Genomic DNA, 25,084 nt, shown 5'->3' on the forward strand with positions numbered 1-25,084 from the left:
GCAAATTTGAGGATAGTTGTGTCAAAGTTACCCTTTAAGCTGCGTGACAGCTGGAGAACAGTTGTTTGTGATGTTCAGGAAAGGCAATGCAGACGTCCAAAGTTTAAAGATCTCCTCCAATTCATTGAGAAGAAAACTCGTGCTCTACTGGATCCTATGTTTGGTGAGATAAATATGCCATTGGAAAATAGAGCCAAACTCAAGTTACCACAAAAGTCCAGCAGGGGGAGCAGTTTTGCCACCACTGTAACCCCTGTCTTAGAAAATGCAAAAAGCAAGATGGAAGTGGAGCATAAACAAATATCAAGAAGTGCCATTAAAAGACCCTGCTTGTTCTGTAACAAAGACCACTCAATGGAAGCATGTATGTTGTTTAAAGGCAAACCCAACAAAGAAAAAGTGGAAATCATGAGGGCCATTGGATTGTGCTTTGGATGCTTGGAAAAAGGACACATGAGCAAGTATTGTAAACATCGTATGACATGTAAAACCTGCCACAAGACCCATCCAACCATTTTGCACATAGACAGTCAAAGAGAGCAACCAGCTAATATGCAATTCACAGAAGCATCCATGTCCAGTGCCTTGGTTTCTATGAACGCCGGTAGCCATACTGGGGCCGGCATAAAAGTAAGTGCACTCTCAATAGTCCCAGTTAAAGTGAAATTGGAAAAGGGAACAAAAACTGTGCAAACATATGCCTTTTTGGATGGAGGAAGCACAGCAACATTCTGCACAGAGGAGTTGATGCAACAGCTAAATGCTAATGGAAGGAAGCAGGACATATTGCTCAGGACAATGGGACAAGAGAAGCCAGTGTCTAGCTACAAAATTTCTGGATTGGAAGTTGCTGCTTTGCATGGAAATGGATACCTTAAACTGCCTGATGTCTACACACACACATCCATCCCAGTCACCCAAGAAAATATCCCCACAAATGAGGATATTAGAAAATGGCCTTACCTGGATGAAGTTGACTTGACACCCATTGATGCCAGCATTGGGCTGCTTATAGGTGTCAATGCCCCAAAGGCCATGGAGCCATGGAGAGTGATTAATAGTGAGGGTATTGGGCCCTACGCTGTGAAGACTCGACTTGGGTGGGTTGTCAATGGCCCACTCAACAGGACTGGTGATGGAAATGCAGGTGCAGGTACAGTACAGGTTAATCGCATATCTGTTGAAGAGCTGTTGGTCCAGCAATATAATCAAGACTTTGTTGAGCAGCACTATGAGGGCAAAAAAGTGATGTCTATGGAAGACCAACAGTTTATGGACAAAGTGTCAAGCTCAGCTGTGTTGGAAAATGGCCACTACTGCTTAAAGCTCCCCTTTCGTAAGGATAATGTGAATCTTCCAAACAACAAAGCTGTAGCCCAGCAAAGAGCACAGCACCTGTTAAAGAAGTTCAAAAAAGATCTGAAGTTCTTTAATGAATACAAAGAGTTCATGAAGGATGTTATAGCAAAGGGATTTGCAGAAGTCATACCAAAAGACCAATTGGAACATAAAAGTGGAAAAGCTTGGTTTATTCCACATCACGGAGTCTACCACCCACGCAAAAAGACTTTGCGTGTGGTGTTCGATTGTGCATCAGTGTACGGTGGAACGTCTCTAAACAAAGAGCTGCTGCAAGGCCCCGACTTAACAAATTCACTTGTAGGTGTATTGCTTCGTTTCCGCCAGGGCCCCATAGCTATTATGACTGACATTGAGGGAATGTTCCACCAGGTGAGAGTGGCAAAAGAAGACACAAACTATTTGCGCTTTCTCTGGTGGCCTGATGGGGATGTCACACAAGAGCTGGTGGAGCACAGGATGACAGTGCACATATTTGGAGCTGTCTCTTCCCCAAGCTGTGCTACATTTGCCCTGTTGAAAACAGCTGACGACAACCAGAATGATTATGCAGCTGAGATTGTAAACACCATCCGGCAGAACTTTTATGTTGATGACTGCTTAAAAGCTGTAAATACTGTGGAGCAAGCGATATATCTCTATGAGAACCTCACACACCTGTGCGCCAAAGGGGGATTCCGGCTCAATAAATGGGTGAGCAACCATCGCTCCGTCCTGGCAGCCATCCCTGAAGATCAGAGAGCTAAAGGAGTTAAAACACTGGACCTGGACAAAGACCAGCTTCCTATGGAAAGGGCGCTTGGTGCTCAATGGAATGTGGAACAGGACACCTTTACGTTCAGTATAGAGGTAAAACCCCACTCAGTGACCAGGCGAGGTATCCTGTCCATAGTAAGCTCAATATATGACCCCCTTGGCTTCCTCGCTCCAGTTATTCTCCCAGCAAGACAAATCTTGCAGGGGTTGTGCAAAACAAAGCTGGGTTGGGATGACCAAATTCCCCAAGAAATGGCTCAAGTGTGGCAAAAGTGGCTCAGTAGCCTAACTTTACTGGATGCATTCAAGATCACCAGAAGCGTTGCACCCAACGACTTTGGAGAGATAACAACAGCACAGTTGCATCATTTCTGTGATGCCAGTGAAATGGGGTACGGCTCAGTATCTTACCTCCGGCTGATGAACACCAGGAGAGAGGTGAGCATTGCTTTTGTCATGGGAAAGGCTAGAGTAGCGCCACTTAAGCAAACAACCATACCCAGGCTGGAACTTGGAGCTGCAGTCTTAGCTGTACGCATCAACAAGATGCTAAAAACAGAGCTAGAAATCAACATGGAAGAGCCTGTTTTCTGGTCCGACAGCATGACAGTTCTCCAGTACATTGCCAGTAACACCAAAAGATTCAAAACGTATGTAGCAAATCGTGTTTCAATCATTCGAGAGCTGTCAAAAGTGACACAATGGCGGCACATAAGTTCCAAGCTAAACCCAGCAGATGCGGCATCACGTGGCTTGAAGGCTGATGTATTCCTCCAGTCTAAGTTGTGGATCAATGGCCCATGCTTCCTCCCCAAACCTCAATCACAATGGCCAGGAACCATGCAAATGGACAAATTACTTGACGACGACCCTGAGGTCAAAGGTGAGATTTCCGCCTGTGCCGTAGTGCTGAAAGACAGTGAATGTCCCACAAGTAAGCTGCTAAGCTACTTTTCCAAGTGGACAGACCTAATGAGAGCCGTAGCATGGATCCTGAAGATAAAAGAGCTACTTCTTCAGCTGCGAGGACAAAGAAGGAATTCAACCCAAGGTCAAGCTAAACAGGAACGCAAACTGAAGCAGCAAGCAAAAGCAAACATGCCCAGACTGTCAGTGAGTGATTTGGAGAAAGCGGAAAAAGCCATTGTCTGTTTCGTACAGAGGCAGTCTTATCCAGACGAAATTGAAGCCTTAGCTAAAGGCACTTTGAAGAAAGCTAGCCATCTGTACAAACTGGACCCTGTGCTGGTGGATGGAATCCTGAGAGTTGGTGGTAGGTTAAGCAGGTCTGCTCTCCCCGAAGAAGCAAAACATCCAATGATTCTTCCCAAAAGCAGCCAAATCGCCACACTAATTCTGCGTCACATCCATCACAAAGTTGGTCATGGGGGCAGAAATCACATGCTGTCAACTCTCCGGCGCCGCTTCTGGATACCACATGCCAACTCTGCCGCCAGAACAGTCATTGGAGAATGTATGACCTGCAAAAGACAACGACAGCAACCTGGTGAGCAAAAAATGTCAGACCTTCCTGCGGACAGAATAATTGCGGATCTGCCTCCATTCACAGACGTTGGGATAGATTACTTCGGCCCAATGGAGGTGAAAAGAGGAAGAAGCACTGTGAAGAGGTATGGCGTCATATTCACCTGCTTAACTTCACGTGCAGTCCATCTAGAAGTGGCCCATACACTGGACACAGATTCGTGCATAAACGCCATCAGGAGATTTGTCTGCCGCAGAGGTCAAGTAAGAGAAATAAGGTCGGATAACGGAACCAACTTTGTCAGTTCTAACCGGGAGTTGAAGAGTGCTGTCAGAGACTTAAACCAAAACAAGATGCACCATTCTCTCTCACAGGATGGAATAAAGTGGATCTTTAACCCGCCGTATGGAGCTCATCATGGAGGAGTCTGGGAGCGGCTGATACAGCAGGTTAAAAGGGTGCTATGCACAGTGATGAGGCAGCAAGTGCTGGACGACGAGGCCCTACATACTGCATTGTGTGAAGTGGAGGCTGTCTTAAATGACCGTCCAATCACCCCATCTAGTGGTGACCTAAATGACCTGGAGGCCCTTACCCCAAACCACCTCTTGCAGCTCAAAGCAAAGCCACTTTTACCACCTGGCTTGTTTAGCAAAAATGATCAGTACACTCGCAGGCGTTGGAGGCAGGTCCAGTACATTGCTGACCTGTTCTGGAAGAGGTGGGTGAAAGAATACCTCCCACTAATGCAAGCACGTCAAAAATGGAACAGAGCAAAAAAAAGCTTTGCAGTTGGAGATCTTGTGCTTGTCATGGACGAATCAGCACCCAGAAATTCGTGGCCATTGGGGCGAATCATAGAAACCATGACCGACTCCAAGGGATTCGTTCGTCGTGTCCGGCTGAAGACTCAAACCACGGAGCTGGAACGACCCATCACCAAGCTGTGCCTTCTTTTGGAGGGGGCTGCAGCTTAAATATCGACACTTACACTGACGGATACACCCAAAGGTTCTTGCAGACACTACATTTTTCATAATGCACATATTCCTTTGCATTACACCTTATCCCCTTTTTGAATTTTGACCCTTGCATTCCAACTTTTCCCATTTTTTGACCTTTTGACACCCTTGCATACACCACCTTCCCTTTTTTGCTTTTTGAAGAAAGAAGACCCTATTTTTGCCTTTTTTAATGGCTTATGAACTGATAAAGAGACACTTTAAAATGACAAAGTTTAAAAAAAAAAAAGAGGAAAGAAAAAATGCATGATGTAACTGATGTCAGTAGATTTTGTTATGGCTGTATATTTTTCCCTTTTTGAACTTGTAATTAGTTGCTTGGCAATAATTAGGGGCCGGTATGTTACAGCCATTCCTTAAGTTAAATCAGCGTATTAATTGTTGACTGTTTATTTGGGGTAATTGAATTACTAGATGGCAGGGGGCGTGGTTTTGGGCCACCTGTTAATTGCATGGTAGAATGGCAGCCGGTGAGTCCAGCCAAGTCACAACCTGGAGTAGAAGCTGTGGTTACACATAATTTTGACCACTCTGATTTCAATGTTTGTTTACCAGCAATTTAAGCTTTTCGTTTAGTCTAGCATTTATTTGTTATTTTGAAACCCTTTTTTGCAAATTTTTGGAAACCTTTTTGTTCGTAAATAAATACTTTTTGGATGGAAGAAATCAAAGTTTCTGAGTGCGTATATCAAACCACCACAGTTAATGCCCCGGAGGCATCATCGACTAGGATGCCGTGACACACACAACTGAAGTAGTTCAAGCCTTTTATTGTTTTAATATTGATGATTTTGGCAAAAAAGTAAAGAAAAACCAAAAATCACTATCTCAAAAAATTAGCATATTTCATCCGACCAATAAAAGAAAAGTGTTTTTAATACAAAAAAGTCAACCTTCAAATAATTATGTTCAGTTATGCACTCAATACTTGGTCGGGAATCCTTTCGCAGAAATGACTGCTTCAATGCGGCGTGGCATGGAGGCAATCAGCCTGTGGCACTGCTGAGGTGTTATGGAGGCCCAGGATGCTTCGATAGCGGCCTTAAGCTCATCCACAGTGTTGGGTCTGGTGTCTCTCAACTTCCTCTTCACAATATCCCACAGATTCTCTATGGGGTTCAGGTCAAGAGAGTTGGCAGGCCAATTGAGCACAGTAATACCATGGTCAGTAAACCATTTACCAGTGGTTTTGGCACTGTGAGCAGGTGACAGGTCTTGTTGAAAAATGAAGTCTTCATCTCCATAAAGCTTTTCAGCAGATGGAAGCATGAAGTGCTCCAAAATCTCCTGATAGCTAGCTGCATTGACCCTGCCTTTGATAAAACACAGTGGACCAACACCAGCAGCTGACATGGCACCCCAGACCATCACTTACTGTGGGTACTTGACACTGGACTTCAGGCATTTTGGCATTTCCTTCTCCCCAGTCTTCCTCCAGACTCTGGCACCTTGATTTCCGAATGACATGCAAAATTTGCTTTCATCCGAAAAAAGTACTTTGGACCACTGAGCAACAGTCCAGTGCTGCTTCTCTGTAGCCCAGGTCAGGCGCTTCTGCCGCTGTTTCTGGTTCAAAAGTGGCTTGACCTGGGGAATGCGGCACCCGTATTCCATTTCCTGCACACGCCTGTGCACGGTGGCTCTGGATGTTTCTACTCCAGACTCAGTCCACTGCTTCCGCAGGTCCCCCAAGGTCTGGAATCGGCCCTTCTCCACAATCCTCCTCAGGGTCCGGTCACCTCTTCTGGTTATGCAGCGTTTTCTGCCACACGTTTTCCTTCCCACAGACTTCCCACTGAGGTGCCTTGATACAGCACTCTGGGAACAGCCTATTCGCTCAGAAATTTCTTTCTGTGTCTTACCCTCTTGCTTGAGGGTGTCAATGATGGCCTTCTGGACAGCAGTCAGGTCGGCAGTCTTACCCATGATTGCGGTTTTGAGTAATGAACCAGGCTGGGAGTTTTTAAAAGCCTCAGGAATCTTTTGCAGGTGTTTAGAGTTAATTAGTTGATTCAGATGATTAGGTTAAGAGCTCGTTTAGAGTACCTTTTCATGATATGCTAATTTTTTGAGATAGGAATTTGGGGATTTCATGAGCTGTATGCCAAAACATCTGCTTTTTATAAAGACCAAATAACTTAATTTTTGTCTCGTCAGTCCAAAGCATTTTCTTCCAATATGAATCTGGCTTGTCTAAATGAGCTTTTGCATACTCCATGCAACTGTATCTGTGGTGTGGGCGTAGAAAGGGCTTCCTTCTCATCACCTGGCCATACAGATGTTTTGGTGCAAATTGCACTGATTTGTTGAACCATGTACAGATACACAATCTGCAGCCAGATGTTCTTGCAGGTCTTTGGAGGTGATCTTTGGGTTGTGTGCAACCATTCTCACAATCCGCCGCATATGCCGCTCTTGTACTTTTCTTGGTCTGCTAGACCTAGGTTTAACTGCAACTGTGCCTGTGTCCTTCCATTCCCTGACAATGTTCCTTACAGTAGAAATTGACAATTGAAACCTTTGGGAAAGCTTCTTGTAGCCTTCCCCTAAACCATGATAATGAATAATCTTTGTTTTTAAGATCTTTTGGGAGCAGTTTTGATGATCCCATTCTGTCTCACTTCAGCAGAGAGTCAAAGAGAAGTGCAACTTGCATTTAGGCACCTAAAATACATTTTCTCATGATTAAACAGACATTTCTATGAGGTTCAAGGCTTAACAACATAATCCAACCAACTTTGTGTTTAAATTCATCAGTTTTACATGCTGTTACAGGCATCAAAATCAACAAAACCACAAGGGTACCCATATTTTTGCACAGCCAGTTTTTCACATTTTATTTTATTTCATACAACCAAATACTGCTTTTCAAAAAATCTTTGTTTGGAAAACATCCCAGTACTTAGCTGTTCCTGGTAAATTAAAGACATAACACTTTTTTTTTTTTTTGTGAAAGCAGAGTCAATTATAATGCCGGCTGAGAGGGGTTCCCAAACTTTTTCATATGATTGTATATAGCACCTTATAAGAACCTAAATTCACCAAAGTGCTTTACATAAAATACATAAATTAAAATACAACAGCACACATTAAAAAAACACTTACAGCAATGACACAAAACAATTCATTAAGACGTAAAAGCCTGTGAAAAAAGGTGAGTTTTAAGAGTGGACTTGAAAGTTTCCAGAGACTCAGATGAGTGAATATGGTGTGGTAAGCTGTTCCAAAGTTTCGGGGCAACCACGGAGAATGCACGATCGCCTTTAGTTTTAAGCCTGCTGTTTGGCACATCCAGAGATAAGCTGTTTGCAGACCTCAGAGCTCTGCTTGGTCTATGGACCTGTATGAGTTCCGCCAAGTACACGGGGGCCATACCATTTAAACTTTAAAAACAAACATCAGGATCTTAAAATCTATTCTGAAGTGGACCGGAAGCCAGTGCAGGGAGGCCAGAACAGGGGTTATGTGCTCCCGCTTCTTTGTGCCTGTCAGAAGACGAGCAGCTGAGTTCTGTACAAGCTGCAGGCGACGCAGCGAGCGCTGGTCTAAACCTACATACAGTGAATTGCAATAATCCAGTCTTGAGAAAATGAAGGCATGAATAACCTTCTCCAGGTCACTGGGAGAGAGGTGAGGTTTTACCTTGGCCAGAAGTCTCAGCTGGAAGAAGGCACCTTTGACTACAGAGCCAATTTGCTTTTCAAATTTAAAATCTCTGTCAAACATGACACCTAGGCTCTTAATGACAGCAGTTTTTTAAACCCAGGGATGGGGGTAGAGCAGCAATACAGTCGGCATAACATTTTACACGCCCAAACACTATACCTTCTGTCTTACTGTCATTAAGACTCAGGAAACTAAGACTCATCCAAGTCTTAATTTCATTTAGACAAGCAAGAAACATTTTTGCAGAGTCTTTACAGTTCATTTTCAAAGGGAGATAAATCTGAACATCATCAGCATAGCAATGAAAAGACACATTATGTTTGCGGGCAGTGTTAATTTTGGCAGCAAATTCTGATTTAGTCTTAGTCTTAGTCTTTTGAATATCACACCATTTAGTCTTAGTCCTATTCTAGTCATCTAAAATATTTTAGTCTTAGTCTAGTCTAGTCTACTAAATATAAGCAGATTTTAGTTTGACTAAATCTACAGCGGACTTTGTCGACTAAGTGTTTTTCTTCATTGAATGGTATTAAGGTTTGAATATGCAATACAGACACAGATTTAATGGTTGTAATACAAAACATGTATTCTATTTCATTAGTAATAATCTCACATAAAATCAGTGTACCTGACTGGATAGGGGGGAGGGGGGCTTTAAGAGCCTGTGCCCGGGGGTCCATTATCTCATGATCTGTCTATGAACCAACTGGATTCCACAATCTTTTTTCTGTTTGCGGGGAGCATGCAAAAGCATTATTTATAAAAAATAAAAAATAAAGAAATATTTTTAAAAAGTGGGGGGCCCCACACTAGGTCTTGAAACGGGCCCCGAGATCGTTAAGGCCGCCTCTGGGCAGCAGCAGCAGCACGCAGTAAGGTGCTGATAAATTTGAGCAACTGCGCCTTCCTTTAAGCAACACTGCTGCTGCTGTGTGTGTTCGGATTTCTTTTGCATCAAAGCCTTTTAGATAATACAATTAGAGGTTTTAATTGAACGCTGTCCATGCGTCGGAGTTGATTGTAACTTAAAAACAGAAACTAACGGACGGAGGCGGCAGTTTCACATGGCTCTGTGTATTCAAACTCGAGACAGAGCCTACTACAAACAGATCGCGGAACTTAGCCGTTCCCCTAGAAATCGTTAACGGGCAGGATATCCCTGACTATCATTTTTGTCCATCATACCGCAGAGTTTTTCAGCACAGCGGCTCACTCCACCCGCTCACACCTGCGCGGTCTCCCGTCGATTTTCACCGACACAGGGTTGAATTCGCTGCTTTGCACTGATTGGATTTCTTCCCAACTTGTCCCACAAAAAGAGTAGTTCAGATTGGATCTCTTCTCCATTCGTCCCGCCCTAACAGTTTCGTCTAGTTCCTATTCGTAGACTATAGTGTCAGTTAAATTAGTCTCAGTCTTCGTCATCACATCTGCCTTTTTATTTAGTTTTTATTTAGTTTACGTCCGTGAAAAAGGTTCGTAGACGAATATTTTTCGTCATAGTCTTAGTCTACGAAATTAACACTGTTTGCGGGGAATGGATCCAAAGGGCAACATGTACAGAGAAAACAATAAAGGACCTAAAACAGACCCTTGGGGTACCCCACTAGTAAAAGGGGTTGCACTAGAAGAAAAAAGTCCTAAATTAACTGAGAAAGTCCTATCAGTCAAATAGGACTGGAGCAGCTTGAGGGCAGCGCCCTTGATACCAACACATGTTGGCCTCACAACAGCACACGTCTCTCTCAATGGAAAGCAATACAGCGCCATCACTGAGAACACCAACTGTCACGCCAACCCAACATGATGTCATTTCAACATCATTACCTTCTCATTTGGGGTCACTACCAAAGGCAACTGTCAGTCAAGGCTCTCAACCCCACCAAGGTCAAAATCAGACAGCAGATCTGTACAATCTGCTGCAACAACAAAATGACATAACGCCACTCCTCGTTCAAATGCAAACGTCACATTTGCTGCCGTGCCGAGATATCCCAACATATGATGGAGATCCACTACAGTATAACACATTTATGAAAGTATTTGAGCATTGCGTGGAAGCAAAGACAAACTGCAAAGGAGACTGTCTCTACTACCTTGAGCAGTTCACTAGGGGACGGCCAAGGGATATTGTACGCAGCTGCCTTCACATGACTGCAGATAAAGGATTTGCTGTTGCTAAAAAGCTGCTCAAGGAGCACTTTGGAAATGAGTTCAAGATAACCGCAGCCTACATGGCGAAGGTCACTGGATGGCCAAGTGTCAAATCTGAGGACACGTAAGCACTCAAAGCATATGGAATTTTCTTGCGTGAATGTTCCAATGCTATGGAGGAACTTCAGTATTTGGAAGAACTAAACATGCCAGCTAACATAAAGATTCTGAGCAAGAAGCTTCCATATAAGTTCAGAGACATGTGGAGATCAAGGGCATGCGATATACTGTAGAAAACGGGTCCACGAGCACGTTTCCATGACATTGTGGAATTCATCGAGCGCCGAGTCAGAATCACTTCAGATCCAGTCTTTGGTGACATACAGGACACTCCACCTGTAAAAGTAACATCTAAACTCAGCATTTCACAAGTCAAACCACAGCTGAGAAGAAACAGCTTTGCAACTCATTTGACATTTGAGGATGAATGCAACTCTGATGCTTATAAGAATGAAAATGGATGCAGCAAAGCAGGTGAGAAGATGGAAACAAACCCAGTACATCTCTGATCTCTTTTGGAAGCGGTGAATCTGCAAATATCTACCACTATTAAAGGTCATGGTCGTGGACTCCACAGCACCTCGAGGGTCATGGGTCCTAGGAAGAGTCATGGAAACCTTCCCTGATAAGAGAGGTCTGGTTCGTGTGGTTCGTTTGAAGACCAAGACAAGTGTCATTGAAAGACCCATTACCAAAATCTGCTTACTAAATTAAGCTAAAGATTGATAAGTTCCTATCTGAAATGGGCAAGTTTTCTTTTTTGTATCTTTGGCTCCTTTGAATTATGTTTTAATTGCTCTTGCAGATGCAATTAGGGGCTGGAGTGTAGGAGCCATATTAATGTATTATGTTATGTTCATGTTCAAACACTAGGGGGCTGTATTGGGTATGGCTGAGGTAATATGGGTCAGCCCAAGGAGGTGATTTAAGCCAAGGAAAAACAGGAAACAGGTGGTGTCTAATTGGGAAGAAAACAGTTTTTCGACTGTGCCCATGTGCCCTTTGTCCCTTTGTTCTTTACGTGTATAGCTATCAGCAATTTGTTTAGTTATTTTTGGTTTCTGAGAATATTATGAGAAAAAGTATATTGCCGGTGAATGGATTTAAATGGAAAATAAACCTGCCGTGCTATAGTAAAACGTTTCTACCGTTTATTATTTATTGAGCGCACTGGGCGCACGTCGGAACAATCCATTAAACAACCAGGTAGTGGCTTCGAATAGGGCTTGGCCGCTACACGGGCTGTGGAACAACTGTGGTCAAACCAGCGGTCTCTCGTTTTTGCTTGGTGAAACTAGCTGCTTCTTAATGTAGCCTATTCCCCCTGTGTTGTGAGTGCCGGTAAATGCACAGAGACGGCTCGATGCAAGCTGACAGAGACAGTGAGCGAACAGCGCTGGTTGCGGCAGCTACGTGACATCGTAGCAGTGGGACACAGTGTAGCCCACTGATTAATTTAATGACAAGGAAAAACACCACACAATAAACACACGGCGGAAATGATTCCTTCGACCAATCAACCGACGGCAGTGTGTAGCCCCGCCTTTTCGGCACCCTTTCAGGCGGCTGGTACCCCAACGGAGCTATCTAAAGCATGATGCCAAAAAGTAAATTCCTCGTGTGTGTGTGTGTGTGTGTGTGTGTGTGTGTGTGTGTGTGTGTGTGTGTGTGTGTGTGTGTGTGTGTGTGTGTGTGTGTGTGTGTGTGTGTGTGTGTGTGTGTGTGTGTGTGTGTGTGTGTGTGTGTGTGTGTGTGTGTGTGTGTGTGTGTGTGTGTGTGTGTGTGTCATATTGTACTGGTTGTGGGCAGCAGACCTGTGCAGCCCTAATCCTCCCTGCTTTCTTAAATGTCAAGCCGTCCGTGCCTGCTGCTAATGACAGGCATGTCCAGGGTCAATGATTAAACGGTGGAGGGATCCTCTTAGGAGGGATTTAGAGAGAGGGAAGGAGGGATGAGCACAGAGGGAAGCAGGCAGGGGCCAAACAATGGATTAGATATGGGGGGGGGGGGTTAATTGCTGAAAATGAATCTGTTTTTTATTGACAACATGTAAATCAATTTAATATAGATTGAAAATAACCGGAGACAGCAGATACATTCAATGTTAATAAAAGGATGAAAGCATTTTCAACTGCAGATTGAGGGGACAGATTGGTCTTATTCTCAGTAGAAGTGGTGATTTGACCCATGGACAGAGGGATGAGTGGAGAGAGAAGGAGGGATGAGTGGAGAGCTGTGGAGGGCCAGTGAATGATGGGGATGTTTTATGAGCCAGAAGGTTAGAGATGGGTCTCTCACTGGGGCCAAGGACTGACAGCCTGGTTGGTACTAAAATATATATACATTACATATACATACATATATATCATCACACACCTTTACCAGTTGACCACTAACTTTAGAAATGTTGTTTTGTATTACACTTTCTCACAGACAATGCAAAACCATTAGTTTCTGTTTTCACCCGAGTAAGTTACAATCAACTCCAACGCTTGGACAGCGTTCAATTAAAACCTCTCATTTTTATTATCAAAAAGGCTTTGATGCAAAAGAAGTCCGAACACACACAACGGCAGCAGTGTTGCTTAAAGAAAAGTGCAGTTGCTCACTTTTATCAGCACATAACTGCATGCTGCTGCCCAGGGGCGGCCTTAATGATCTCGGGGCCCGTTTCAAGACCTAGTGTGGGGCCCCCCACTTATTTTTTTATTTTCTATATTTTAAATTTTTTATAAATAATGCTTGTGCATGCTCCCCGCAAAAAGAAAAAAGATTGTGGAATCCAGTTGGTTCATAGACGGATCATGAGATAATGGGCCCCTGGGCACAGGCTCTTAAAGCCCTCCCTCCCCCTATCCAGTCAGGTACACTGATTTTATGTGAGATTATTACGAATGAAATAGAATACATGTTTTGTATTACAACCATTAAATCTGTGTCTGTATTGCATATTCAAACCTTAATACCATTCAATGAAGAAATAAACACTTAGTCGACTAAGTCCGCTGTTGATTTAGTCAACTAAAATCTGCTTATATTTAGTTGACTAAGGCTAGACTAAGACTTAAAGATTTCAGATGACTAAAATAGGACTATTCAAAAGACTAAGACTAAATCAGAATTCACCGTGAGGCAAATCATCTACAAATGAAGAGCTTTAAGAGTGACTGAACATCTGCCTAGAAGTGGACTTCCTTCAAAAATATCCACAAGCGCCACAAGATAAGTGATTTTTCAGTTAAAAGCCAACCCAAACATTACATCTGGTGATTTGCAGACCTCTCTTGCAGCATCTGGGACAGATGTGCATGGTTCCACAATAAGAAGAAAACTCAGTCAACATGGCTTTCATGGGATGGTTGCTGAAGAAGCCTCTGCTCTCAAAAAAGAACAAAACTGCTTGTCACAACTTTGCCAGAGAGCACCTGGAGATACCTGAAGTCTTATTCTGTGGACAGATTAGTCAAAAATTGAACTGTTTGGTCATAACCAAAACCGCCATGTTTGGGCAAAAACGCAATTCTGCCTACCACCTAGAGAACCTTCTCCCAAGTGAATAATGGTGGTTTCAAATTGTCTGCAAATCTCCAGGTGTAATGTTTGGGTTGGCTTTTACCTGAAAAATCACTTTTCTTGTGGCGCTTGAGGATATTTTTGAAGGAAGTCCACTTCTAGGCAGATGTTAAGTCACTCTTAAAGCTCTCCATTTGTAGATGATTTGCCTCACGGTGGACCGATTGAGCTCAAATTTTTTTTTATGAATTTATAACTGTCCCCAGACAAATGTGTAACATCAAAACTCTATTCCTGAGATCCTCTGAGATTTGTTTCCCTTTTAGCATGTCTGACCTGTATGGGTTCACTTTGGTGAGCCTAAACTGACCTGGTTTTATCTCTGTTTTATCTAGTGCCACCCAATTTCTTTCCTAAAGATCTCTCATTACATTGGTCTATTTCATCAACCAATTTGGCCAACCTGATTGTGTTTACCTTGCTCGATTTAAGCAATGCAGCTTAGGGTTCACAAACTTTTGCACATACAACATTCGTCAAATAATTTGTTTTATCTGTTTTAACAATTGATTTCTGGAAAATAAAAATGTTGAATTGATAAACAAACATCTGTTATTTCATATAAAAAATACTGGTATTGATGAAAATGAATTAATAATGGTTAAAATAAATAAAATTCCAAAAGGCTCAAGGGGTTCACAAACTTTCGCACTTGACTGTATATACAGTCATATGAAAAAGTTTGGGAACCCCTCTCAGCCGGCATTATAATTGACTCTGCTTTCACACAAAAAAAATATAAAAGTGGTATGTCTTTAATTTACCAGGAACAGTTAAGTACTGGGATGTTTTCCAAACAAAGATTTTTTGAAAAGCAGTATTTGGTTGTATGAAATAAAATAAAATGTGAAAAACTGGCTGTGCAAAAATATGGGTACCCTTGTGGTTTTGTTGATTTTAATGCCTGTAACAGCATGTAAAACTGATTACTTTAAACACAAAGTTGGTTGGATTATGTTGTTAAGCCTTGAACCTCATATAATTGTCTGTTTAATCATGAGAAAATGTATTTTAGGTGCCTAAATGCAAGTTGCACTTCTCTTTGACTCTCTGCTGAAGTGAGACAGAATGGGATCATCAAAACAGCTCCGAAAAGATCTGAAAAACAAAGATTGTTCATTGTCATGGTTTAGGGGAAGGCTACAAGAAGCTTTCCCAAAGGTTTCAATTGTCAATTTCGACTGTAGGGAACGTTGTCAGGAAATGGAAGGACACAGGCATAGTGGCAGTTAAACCCAGGCATGGCAGACCAAGAAAAAAACAGGAGCGGCATAGGTGGAGGATTGTGAGAATGGTTGCACACAACCCACAGATCACCTCCAAAGACCTGCAAGAACATCTGGCTGCAGATTGTGCATCTGTACATCGTTCAACAATTCAGCGCAATTTGCACCAAAACATCTGCTTTTTATAAAGACCAAATAACTTAATTTTTGTCTCATCAGTCCAAAGCATTTTCTTCCAATATGAATCTGGCTTGTCTAAATGAGCTTTTGCATACTCCATGCAACTGTATCTGTGGCGTGGGCGCAGAAAGGGCTTCCTTCTCATCACCTGGGGCCTCATTTATAAACGTTGCGTATGCCCAGAAGAGGGCGCACGCCAATTTCTAAGCAAATATTGGGATTTATAAAAACCAAACTTGACGGGAGATGTGCGGTCCTCCACGCAAACTCTGACCCATGCGTACGCACAGAAAGTGGAGAAAGGAGAAACGGCGACTCCGTCGGCACATGTATGAAGTGCGAGAACGAATGTGTTTGTGTAAAATGTATCCAGATAGGCCTATTATAAGCCATGTAGGTCTATCATATATTGGGAGTTCCTTTGCAAAACGGATGAAGCCATTCTTACAACTAATGAACAAATGCCTCCACGGATTTTTCCATGGAGTGATACCAACAAAAACAAAACAAATTAGGATCTTAAATAGCCTACAAACGGAGATATATGAGTGCAAATAAAAACAAAATAGCAACGTTCGAATAAGCTCTGCAGTTATTAAAGAATAACCCATCTGCATGTTGTGGAATTCATTCTGATAATATTGAGGTGGAATACAGCCTATTACTTTTACACTGACGCTGTTCTCGATGCCTCAGTCAGGCAGACAGGAGTGCACCTTTTCATAGACTAATGATAAGCGTACTGTACATCACATAGGCTACTGTGATTTTTTTCACGGCTTTTAGTCCGTTTTATCTATGTGTTTTTCTTTGTGTTTAAGCACGTCGCAATTGTGATTTGAAAGGGACTGTGAAGTTTATTATTAACCCTCCGCCGCCCGTCACTGCCCCGGGATGAATTCTCCGAATCTGTATCTCATGGGGGGTCTCAGTGCCACCCGCTTGTGGCACAAACACTGTTGTGTGAGGATATGCACTTGTTTGCGTCCACTTTTATGTCGGATCACTTCTTTTTATTTCGGCCACAGCGTTCACAGAGATCGCCACAGGCTGCACTCTATCGCCTTTACGCTCACACTGCCACCAAACTATATTTTCCCTGTTCGCCACTTCTCCAACGGGTACTTCGGGGTGACCGCAGTGATCCACACCGTGTGGAGTTTATTTTTCCATTTCCCTTTCAGTCGGCGATTGCCACTACCGCCTTCATGCACTCAGTAAATGATATTAATTCGGGCGTGTCGATGACTATGTATGGGTAAATATGGGCGGTACGTGAAGCCCGCAAAGGCTGCGCCACATTTAGAGTTGATTGTGATTTATAAAGGGAAACAGGCGTAGGACGTGAGTGCGCACTGTTTTATAAATCCGAATATTTTTGTTCGCACGTACATCCTACATTTCTTCCGTACGCCAGCTTCCACGTGAATCCCACGCAAAGCTTTATAAATGAGGCCCCTGGCCATACAGATGTTTTGGTGCAAATTGCACTGAATTGTAGAACCATGTACAGATACACAATCTGCAGCCAGATGTTCTTGCAGGTCTTTGGAGGTGATCTTTGGGTTGTGTGCAACCATTCTCACAATCCGCCGCATATGCCGCTCTTGTACTTTTCTTGGTCTGCTAGACCTGGGTTTAACTGCAACTGTGCCTGTGTCCTTCCATTCCCTGACAACGTTCCTTACAGTAGAAATTGACAATTGAAACCTTTGGGAAAGCTTCTTGTAGCCTTCCCCTAAAACATGACGTTGAATAATCTTTGTTTTTAAGATCTTTTGGGAGCTGTTTTGATGATCCCATTCTGTCTCACTTCAGCAGAGAGTCAAAGAGAAGTGCAACTTGCATTTAGGCACCTAAAATACATTATCTCATGATTAAACAGACCTTCATATGAGGTTCAAGGCTTAACAACATAATCCAACCAACTTTGTGTTTAAAGTAATCAGTTTTACATGCTGTTACAGGCATTAAAATCAACAAAACCACAAGGGTACCCATATTTTTGCACAGCCAGTTTTTCACATTTTATTTTATTTCATACAACCAAATACTGCTTTTCAAAAAAATCTTTGTTTGGAAAACATCCCAGTACTTAACTGTTCCTGGTAAATTAAAGACATACCACTTTTATATTTTTTTTTTGTGAAAGCAGAGTCAATTATAATGCCGGCTGAGAGGGGTTCCCAAACTTTTTCATATGATTGTATATATATATATATATATATATATATATATATATATATATATATACATAAATAATCTATAAAGCTCTGAGAGGTCTTGTCCCAAGTTCTATTTGTGATTTGGTGTTGCCCTATGTCCCCTCTCTTGCTGTGATCCTGACACTGGCTCAGAGCTGGCCTGTGGAATGGCCTTCCTCATGACGACAGGGCTGTCAATTCTGTTACACTTTTTAAATCAGTGTGTCAGTACTTTTATGTCTTTCTTTTATTCTTGTGTGTACATGAACTGTGTTCCACTTGTGCTTTGAATTGCTTTGTGAATCACTTTGTAACTGTGTTTGAAAGGTGCTCTATGAATAAAGTTTATTATTATTATATTATAATGCTCGAAATGGGTGGATTAAAAGTGTCTTAATTTTCGGTGTATCAAGCGATCTGAAATCTTGAGTCAGTACTTACATCTTTATTGTTGCCTTCCTCCTCTGAAGAGTTGGAGGATTCCTCTGCACTGGAGTGGATGGTCTCACAGTTCTCTGTGTCCATGGAAGGCAGCCGGCGCTGGGCCCAGCCTGGGGATCAATACACATCATTAGCCAGCACAGACATATTACTGTTTGGCAGGGGATGGCAGCAAGTAATTTGTTAAACATCATGGTGAAAGCTTGATAAGTGGCTTAGGGGATAATACAGACTGTTGCCAGAGTGAGTGTGAGAGCATGTAGAAAGATTTCTCATACTACTCATCTTAAATACATGACTGACTAAAGGCCAGGACACACCGGCCAGATAATCGCCGTCGTAGTGTCGGTAGGGGGTCGGGACACGAATCTGTTTGGTGTGTGCCGTGACGTCGGCCGACGTAGAGGTCGTCGGGCTTGTTTTGAGCCAGGCCGACTGTCTTTCATTTGGAGCAATTTGATTGGTGGAGGGCTAGCGAATCAGTGAAGCCCGGAAGTGAGGCGGGTAGCACAAACAGCTAACAACAGCTAGCCATCGTTTTAATGTGTTTGTTCGTTTCGTTTTGCGAGTACTCACATGCATCAACCCTTGTTGACTGCTCGACACCCTGCTCGACACTCTCTGCTAAAAATTGTGCTCTTATGGTCCATAAATATAAATACGTATTTCTATCTATGTTTATGCTCTAGAGAGCTGTCCCATCATTTCCGGCTTTCGTATTTTTTCGGGCCACAATAAAGATTAGCGCCGCCTGCTGTTGTGGAGACATTACGTCCCACGCAAGCGCAGAGCGTACGGAAAATAAGCAGTCGTCTCGGTGTGTTTTTTGGCCGCGACGGAAAGACTGGAGCTTCCTGAAACGGCGACTCCAGTTTTTGGGTAGTCGAAACGAGTCGAACTCGTGTGTCCTGGCCTTTAAGTTACTTTATTAGTCAATGGCTACATTAGAATTTGTCTTTTCTTAATATCCCCTCTCAAGTTCCCACACTCCAGAGGGTAGTAGTACAGTGCCCTTGGAGCAGTTCAGGGTTAAGTGTCTTGCTCAAGGACACAATGGTAAATGTGGTGGGCACCGTAGATATAATAGCAGCCAGTGACCTCATGGTTACTGGTCAGCCCCTCTTTCATAGCACATCCGTTGTAGAGCTGCACAACTTCACAGTTCAGTTCAGTTCCGAACTCTGAAGGTAGAATTCATTCCAAAATAAAGAAACTTCTATATCAGCCTTAAACATGATCAGCATTTATCTAGCCACCTTGAAACCACATGATATAAAGGTGGGTCTGAGTAAAGTAGTACAAAGCATGTGCTGTAATTCTCATCACAAGATATGTGTTGCCATTTTTGTCATGCACGACTGCATATTTACTTTGCTCTTACTCTCACATAAGCAGTAGAAATAAAATCATCAAATTCAGACACACAACCCGGAGTGAAAGTAAACTCAGATCTCTTAAAAGGCCAGTGAGTGAGTATAGAGTGAGGTTGGTGATATGGGGCTGCTCTCAGCAGGCAGACATGTATGAGTCTTACGGCCCCCACACACATCCTACCTCTACTGCGCGTCTACCTCGCGTCTGCGTCTGACTTTTTGTCACTGACCGTGTAATCAACCTAGAGCGGGCACACATCCAACCTCAGACGCACTGCTGATGCCCGTCGGAGGCACGTCTGCAGCGACGCTCCCCTCAGGAGGCTCGCCTATTTTTTTCTGAGAGCCGCGCGTCTCTCTCGGGTCTCTGTGCTTTAACTGATAGAGAAATACTCTGTTGACAGTCATACCAGCAGCATTCACTCTAGTTACACGATTTCCCGGTGTGTTTCTTTCAAAATAAAACATCCCTCAGTCGTATACGCAAATAATCCCTTTATTTCACGATTTAATTGTGCAATCGGCTGTTGGCGCAACTGGTCTATCTATTTCCTCTTGAGTGCTTTTATTATGAAGGGGCAGAACGTAAGTGTCAGCCGTGTAAATGTGTCTGACTAAAAGTTCGATTAGTTGTGAGCGCTAGAATAAAGTGCAGTTCAGTGAATGGAGTTCCCGTATCTTTATTTCTACAATGACAAAGTAGGACACACTATACACCCTCGGTTACAATGTGAACGAGAATAATCAAAGGGAAACAACAGAGAAAGACAGTGATTTTGAAGCAACGCTGCAGCAGCAGCAGCAGCAGCAGTAGTAGCAGCAGTTGAGACGTTCCATGTGTGTCCGAGAAAAGTCCGAGAGACGCAGCAGTAAGGTAAGGCGACGCGCTCCAGAGGTAGACGCAGGATCAGGGCTGTACAGTGCGACAGTTTTGATCGCATTTGCTACTGAAATTGATCACGTGCGATGATGAATACAAGTCCATTCGCACTAGTGCGACAGGCTGCTAATGCGGAGAGGCTGTCTTTGAAACACAGAAGAGCGCTGCAAAACACTGCTTAGAGGGCTCTACATTAACACTCTCCAAATGGGGGTAAATGTAGTCTTAGGCAAGTAAGTTATTGAGTCCACCTCCACTTTGGCTGGTGAAAGATACGTGTCCTCGGGATCTGTGCTCGAGCAGCGATTCTAGAGTATAAAAACTTCACCAAAGGTAATAACCGGAAGGAGATTACCGCAGTTAAGTTAGCGCGTGTGCAAACAGAACATTTCCTGTGCGCCTTCACGTTAAAAGCCTGTTACTAGCCAAACATGAGTTGACTTTTATTTTGAAGCCGGTATGAACAGGAAATTAGCGCTTCACAGCCATGCAGTGCTCTAGCTAGAAAGGCAACTCATTCAGCTGCAGAGAAAAGTCAACAGTAGTCTAAAAACAAAGTTTGAAATAAGCCACTGAAGAACAACTCCCAACACATTCACAACAACCTATTTAATTTATCCTAAATTGTACCAATATGTATACTTTTTTATTTAACAGGCTATGTTTAATGTTTTAAAGTTTGGTTTTAATTGACAGAAGGACATTTTCAACAAAAAAAATATTATTATTAATATAATAATTATATGTAGGCCTGGATACAAAAAATATATAGATATAGATATTATTTTTGTATTTTTATGGGGAGAAATAATTCTGAATCAGCAAAAAAATTGCAATTGGCAGGTTAGATTATTTTGTCTAAATTGCAATCAGTGCACCCCTATTCATTTTTCTACAATTATTACTGCACACACTAGGATAAAATATTAATTGAGAATCTCAAATGAGACCAAGATGACATGCTCAAAGGTAATTACAGTGAAATGCAAGGGTTAGGGTTATGCAAGTTTTCGATCATACTTTTTGTGTGCTACCAAATTAATTTTTGTGCTACTGAATTTTTTTGCTTGCTAGCACCAGTGCTACCACCTAAAAAAATAAGCATACAGCCCTGCGCAGGATGTGTGTGGAGGCCGTTAGGGTGTATTCACACATGCCGTGTTTAGTTCGGTTGAAACAAACTCAGGTGCACTTCCGCCTTCGGTGTGCATCTTAAAGACATGTGTGTATACAGCAGTCCCACTCGGGGGCGGACCAAACAAACGCTCCGAGACCCAGCTGAAGAGGTGGTCTCGATGCGCTTCAAAACGCACTCTGCTGCAGTTTGTTTGTGGTGTGAATTTGGCCGGACTCGATCCGACCCAATTGCAGGAAGCACTGCGCCTTTTCTTTTTTAGTAAATCGCCATCAGATTCACATTATGGGAAAGTGTTGTTGTCGACATTGTTTGGAAGATTAGTTGTGGTTTGACCGGGAGCCCCGAGCGAAAATATTACAGTTGATAATGACGCGTACACATGCTGATATGTTCAGCGATCAGATGGAGAGGAGCGTCTCCCGCACAGTGCCAACAGGTTCACGCTGCGCTTTGCATGAAGTGTGTGTTTTTATTGTTCTTCCCAACGGGACTGTCAATACTGTCCCCGTGTCAGTTTGGAGCTGAACTGCGCCGAACTGACACCAAGCTGATACACAGCTTAATCAGCTTTCAAGCCAACTGTCAATTTTAGTGACAGTAAAATAATGTTAATATAACAGTATTATAATGGCAACCATGCTGCCAGTTGATAAATGTTTTTTTAGGGCTGTCAAACGATTAACATTTTTAAAGATATATTTGTTGGCATTTTTATGCTTTATTGATAGTGTAGGGACAGAGTTGAAATGGGGCAGAGAGGGGAGTGACATGCAGAGAACGGCCGCGGGCTGGAATCGAACCCGGGTCCGCTGCTGGCCGAGGCCCATGGGGGGGACGCCCTACCAACTGAGCTAAGGGCGCCCCCCTAAAACTTTTAATCAGATTAATCACAGGATTCTGTGGATTAATCACGATTCATTTTACCATTCGAAATATGCCCGAAAAATTTGAATTTTCTCTGTAGCCTATATTGTTGCATGAACGGAAAGATAAATGACAGAAGGTGGATATGTACACTTAAAATTAGTATGTTTATTAATTGAAAATCCAAATGATGGTTTTAATACTGAAAATACATTTAATCAAACTAAAATATATACCTACCAAACCATAATTCAATTGGTCTGTCTCTTTACTATGTCTTTGGGCAAATATAGGATAGGCTATAGAATGGCATTTATTTGGTGAATCTATAGGTTGTGCATTCTTGAATACAACTTGATTACAGTCCGCGGTGTGTGTGTGTGTGCGTGTGCGTGCGTTTGTACGCGCGACCACGTCATAGGGGACTGTTCATGTGTGCCAGGAAGCCGACGTTATGTTGATGTCTGATCACACACACCTCTGAAACTGCAGACGTTTGTGTCCTTGCGGGCTCTGAACAGAGCGGACAATGTTTCTCCTCCTGTTGCTTCGACATGAACTGCCACCCGTGGCAGTTGATTTCCGTCAGTCTGCCCAAGGGCAGCTGTGGCTACTCTCGTAGTTTACCACCACCGGTATGACTGTGTGTGAACGAATTGAACCAGGAACCCTGTAAAGCGTCTTTGAGTGCCTAGGCAATAAAGCTCTATATAAAACCTATCAATTATTATTATTATTATTATATACTATCTATGCCCGTGACACAGACGTGGCCGTTAGCAGTTTAAAACTTTAAAACACGGCACGGGCTAACATTCTGCTATGTTTGGCTGCGCGCAGCTACTCATCCTGGGTCAGCCACAATGCTAGAGTGACTGTAGTGCAGAGCCGGTGGGATGTACGGGGCGGATCATTCTTCACATGCGTTAATTGCGTTAAAAAAATTAATTCCAGAAATGAATCACCCTGCGTTAACGCGTTAATTTTGACAGCCCTAGTTTTTTTACATGGAAATTTCTAACAGTGCACAGATGAGTGTAGGAGCACAGTCTTAGCTGTTACCTGGCTGGGAGGTGGACCTAGGCACAGTGGTGGAGGCAGTAGTAGTAGCAGTGCTGCTAGTCATGCTCTGACGTTTCCTGACTGCAGCCATAGCACCACGCAGTGTGTCTAGAGAGAAGCCCAAATGCTTTAGAGCTTTTTCCTGTCCATCAGGGTTAACTTACCACTCAACAACAAGCACAAAGCAACATCTGAAAAACAATACAACAACCAAGGCCAGGCCTGTCCAATCAAGGCAGCGATGCAACTGTGCTCTGCTCATGCACTAATCAACCCAGTATAGTGGTCAACGGAGCAAACGAATCAACCAACCAACCACACACTAACACAACAACACTCATGATGATCATGCATTTTGAAATGTCACAATATCACAACACAGGTCAAGTACACACTGCAGGCAAGAACGGACATGTGTAAAATGAACAAGCACACACACATGCACACACACGCACACACACACACACACACACACACACACACACACACACACACACACACACACACACACACACACACACACACACACACACACACATATACAGTACAGGCATACAACACATCATCCACAAATAAAAAAAAAACAAAAATAAAGTTGTGCTGGATGCCTTCACATTACATACATGACACGTGTGAATGCACATGTACCTTCATAACCAAACGGAGTGGGATCAGATTTGATCTCATGTCTCTTGCTCTTTATGCTAGCAGAGAGGGGACCTGGCCAGGGGGTAGAACCACAAGCTTCATTAGATAGCAACATTACAACAAGTAGGCAGACACTTAAACCCACTTTTAGACATGAAATATGTAACATTGAGCTCCATGTGTTTAAAGAGGAAGTAAGCGGTATATTCATGTTAATATGTGTTAAATCGCTCTATATTCATACAGTGATCAATTATGTTGCATGCTTCATAACACAGATCTCTCAGTCACACGCTCTGCATCTAATCATCAGATAAACTTTTCTGGTATCCCACAACCTGATATCCAATTAGAAGAGAGAATGGTACAAATGTGCCCGTGTACGCACAGAGAGCGACAGATGGGTGAATGTTTATGTGCCTACAATGGCGTAACGGGTAAAAATCCTTCCCAATGTCTGTTTTGATGGTTTTTATCATGTTTTATCTTACTACGGATCTGAGATGACGCTAGATAACTCGCTGCTTGAAGACCACTGACAGTGCATTAATGTGGTGACGTAGGGAGAAATGAGGGGACTGCTAACTGCAGTCACTGGCCAGAATTTAGCAAGTAGAACCATTTCGCCTACTGCTTAAAGTTTTTTTTTTTATCAGTTTGTTACAAATGTATTCAAACAATAAGTACTCAGGTTTCTGACTGAAATCAGTTCAAAATCTTACTTTAGAAAAGTGAAAAGGGAAAAATGGGAGAAAGAGGTTCTTCATTCTCTTACTGGTTGAATGAGTGACTTCTTTCTGAAGTAAATAAAGTGTGTATATTTTGGAGGCCAGGCCTATCATGCACTGTATATTGAGTTTATCCTATAACTTCCTATTGGATTGGGAGTTCATCTTACTCTAAACTCTGTTTAAATATAACTTGTATTAAAACTACTAGGTTATCTGTAGTGTTACAGAATATTTGACAGCTTATTCAACTGTGAGAAATGT

At 42.7% G+C, this 25,084-nt stretch overlaps 1 protein-coding gene across 1 annotated transcript in view; it reads right to left on the bottom strand.

Moving 5' to 3' along the window:
- mcf2l2 (MCF.2 cell line derived transforming sequence-like 2) overlaps positions 1–25,084 on the bottom strand; it is a gene marked incomplete at its 5' end in the record, with an annotated part of 282,391 nt that overhangs the window by 16,106 nt on the left and 241,201 nt on the right. The window contains 3 exons of the mRNA XM_080033371.1: positions 18,128–18,237; positions 23,445–23,552; positions 24,093–24,164. Coding sequence (XP_079889497.1) covers positions 18,128–18,237; positions 23,445–23,552; positions 24,093–24,164 — 290 coding nt within the window. The remainder of the gene's footprint in view (positions 1–18,127; positions 18,238–23,444; positions 23,553–24,092; positions 24,165–25,084) is intronic.

This window comes from Ammodytes marinus, assembly GCF_949987685.1.
Source record: "Ammodytes marinus genome assembly, chromosome: 8".
Classification (NCBI taxonomy): Eukaryota; Metazoa; Chordata; class Actinopteri; order Uranoscopiformes; family Ammodytidae; genus Ammodytes; species Ammodytes marinus.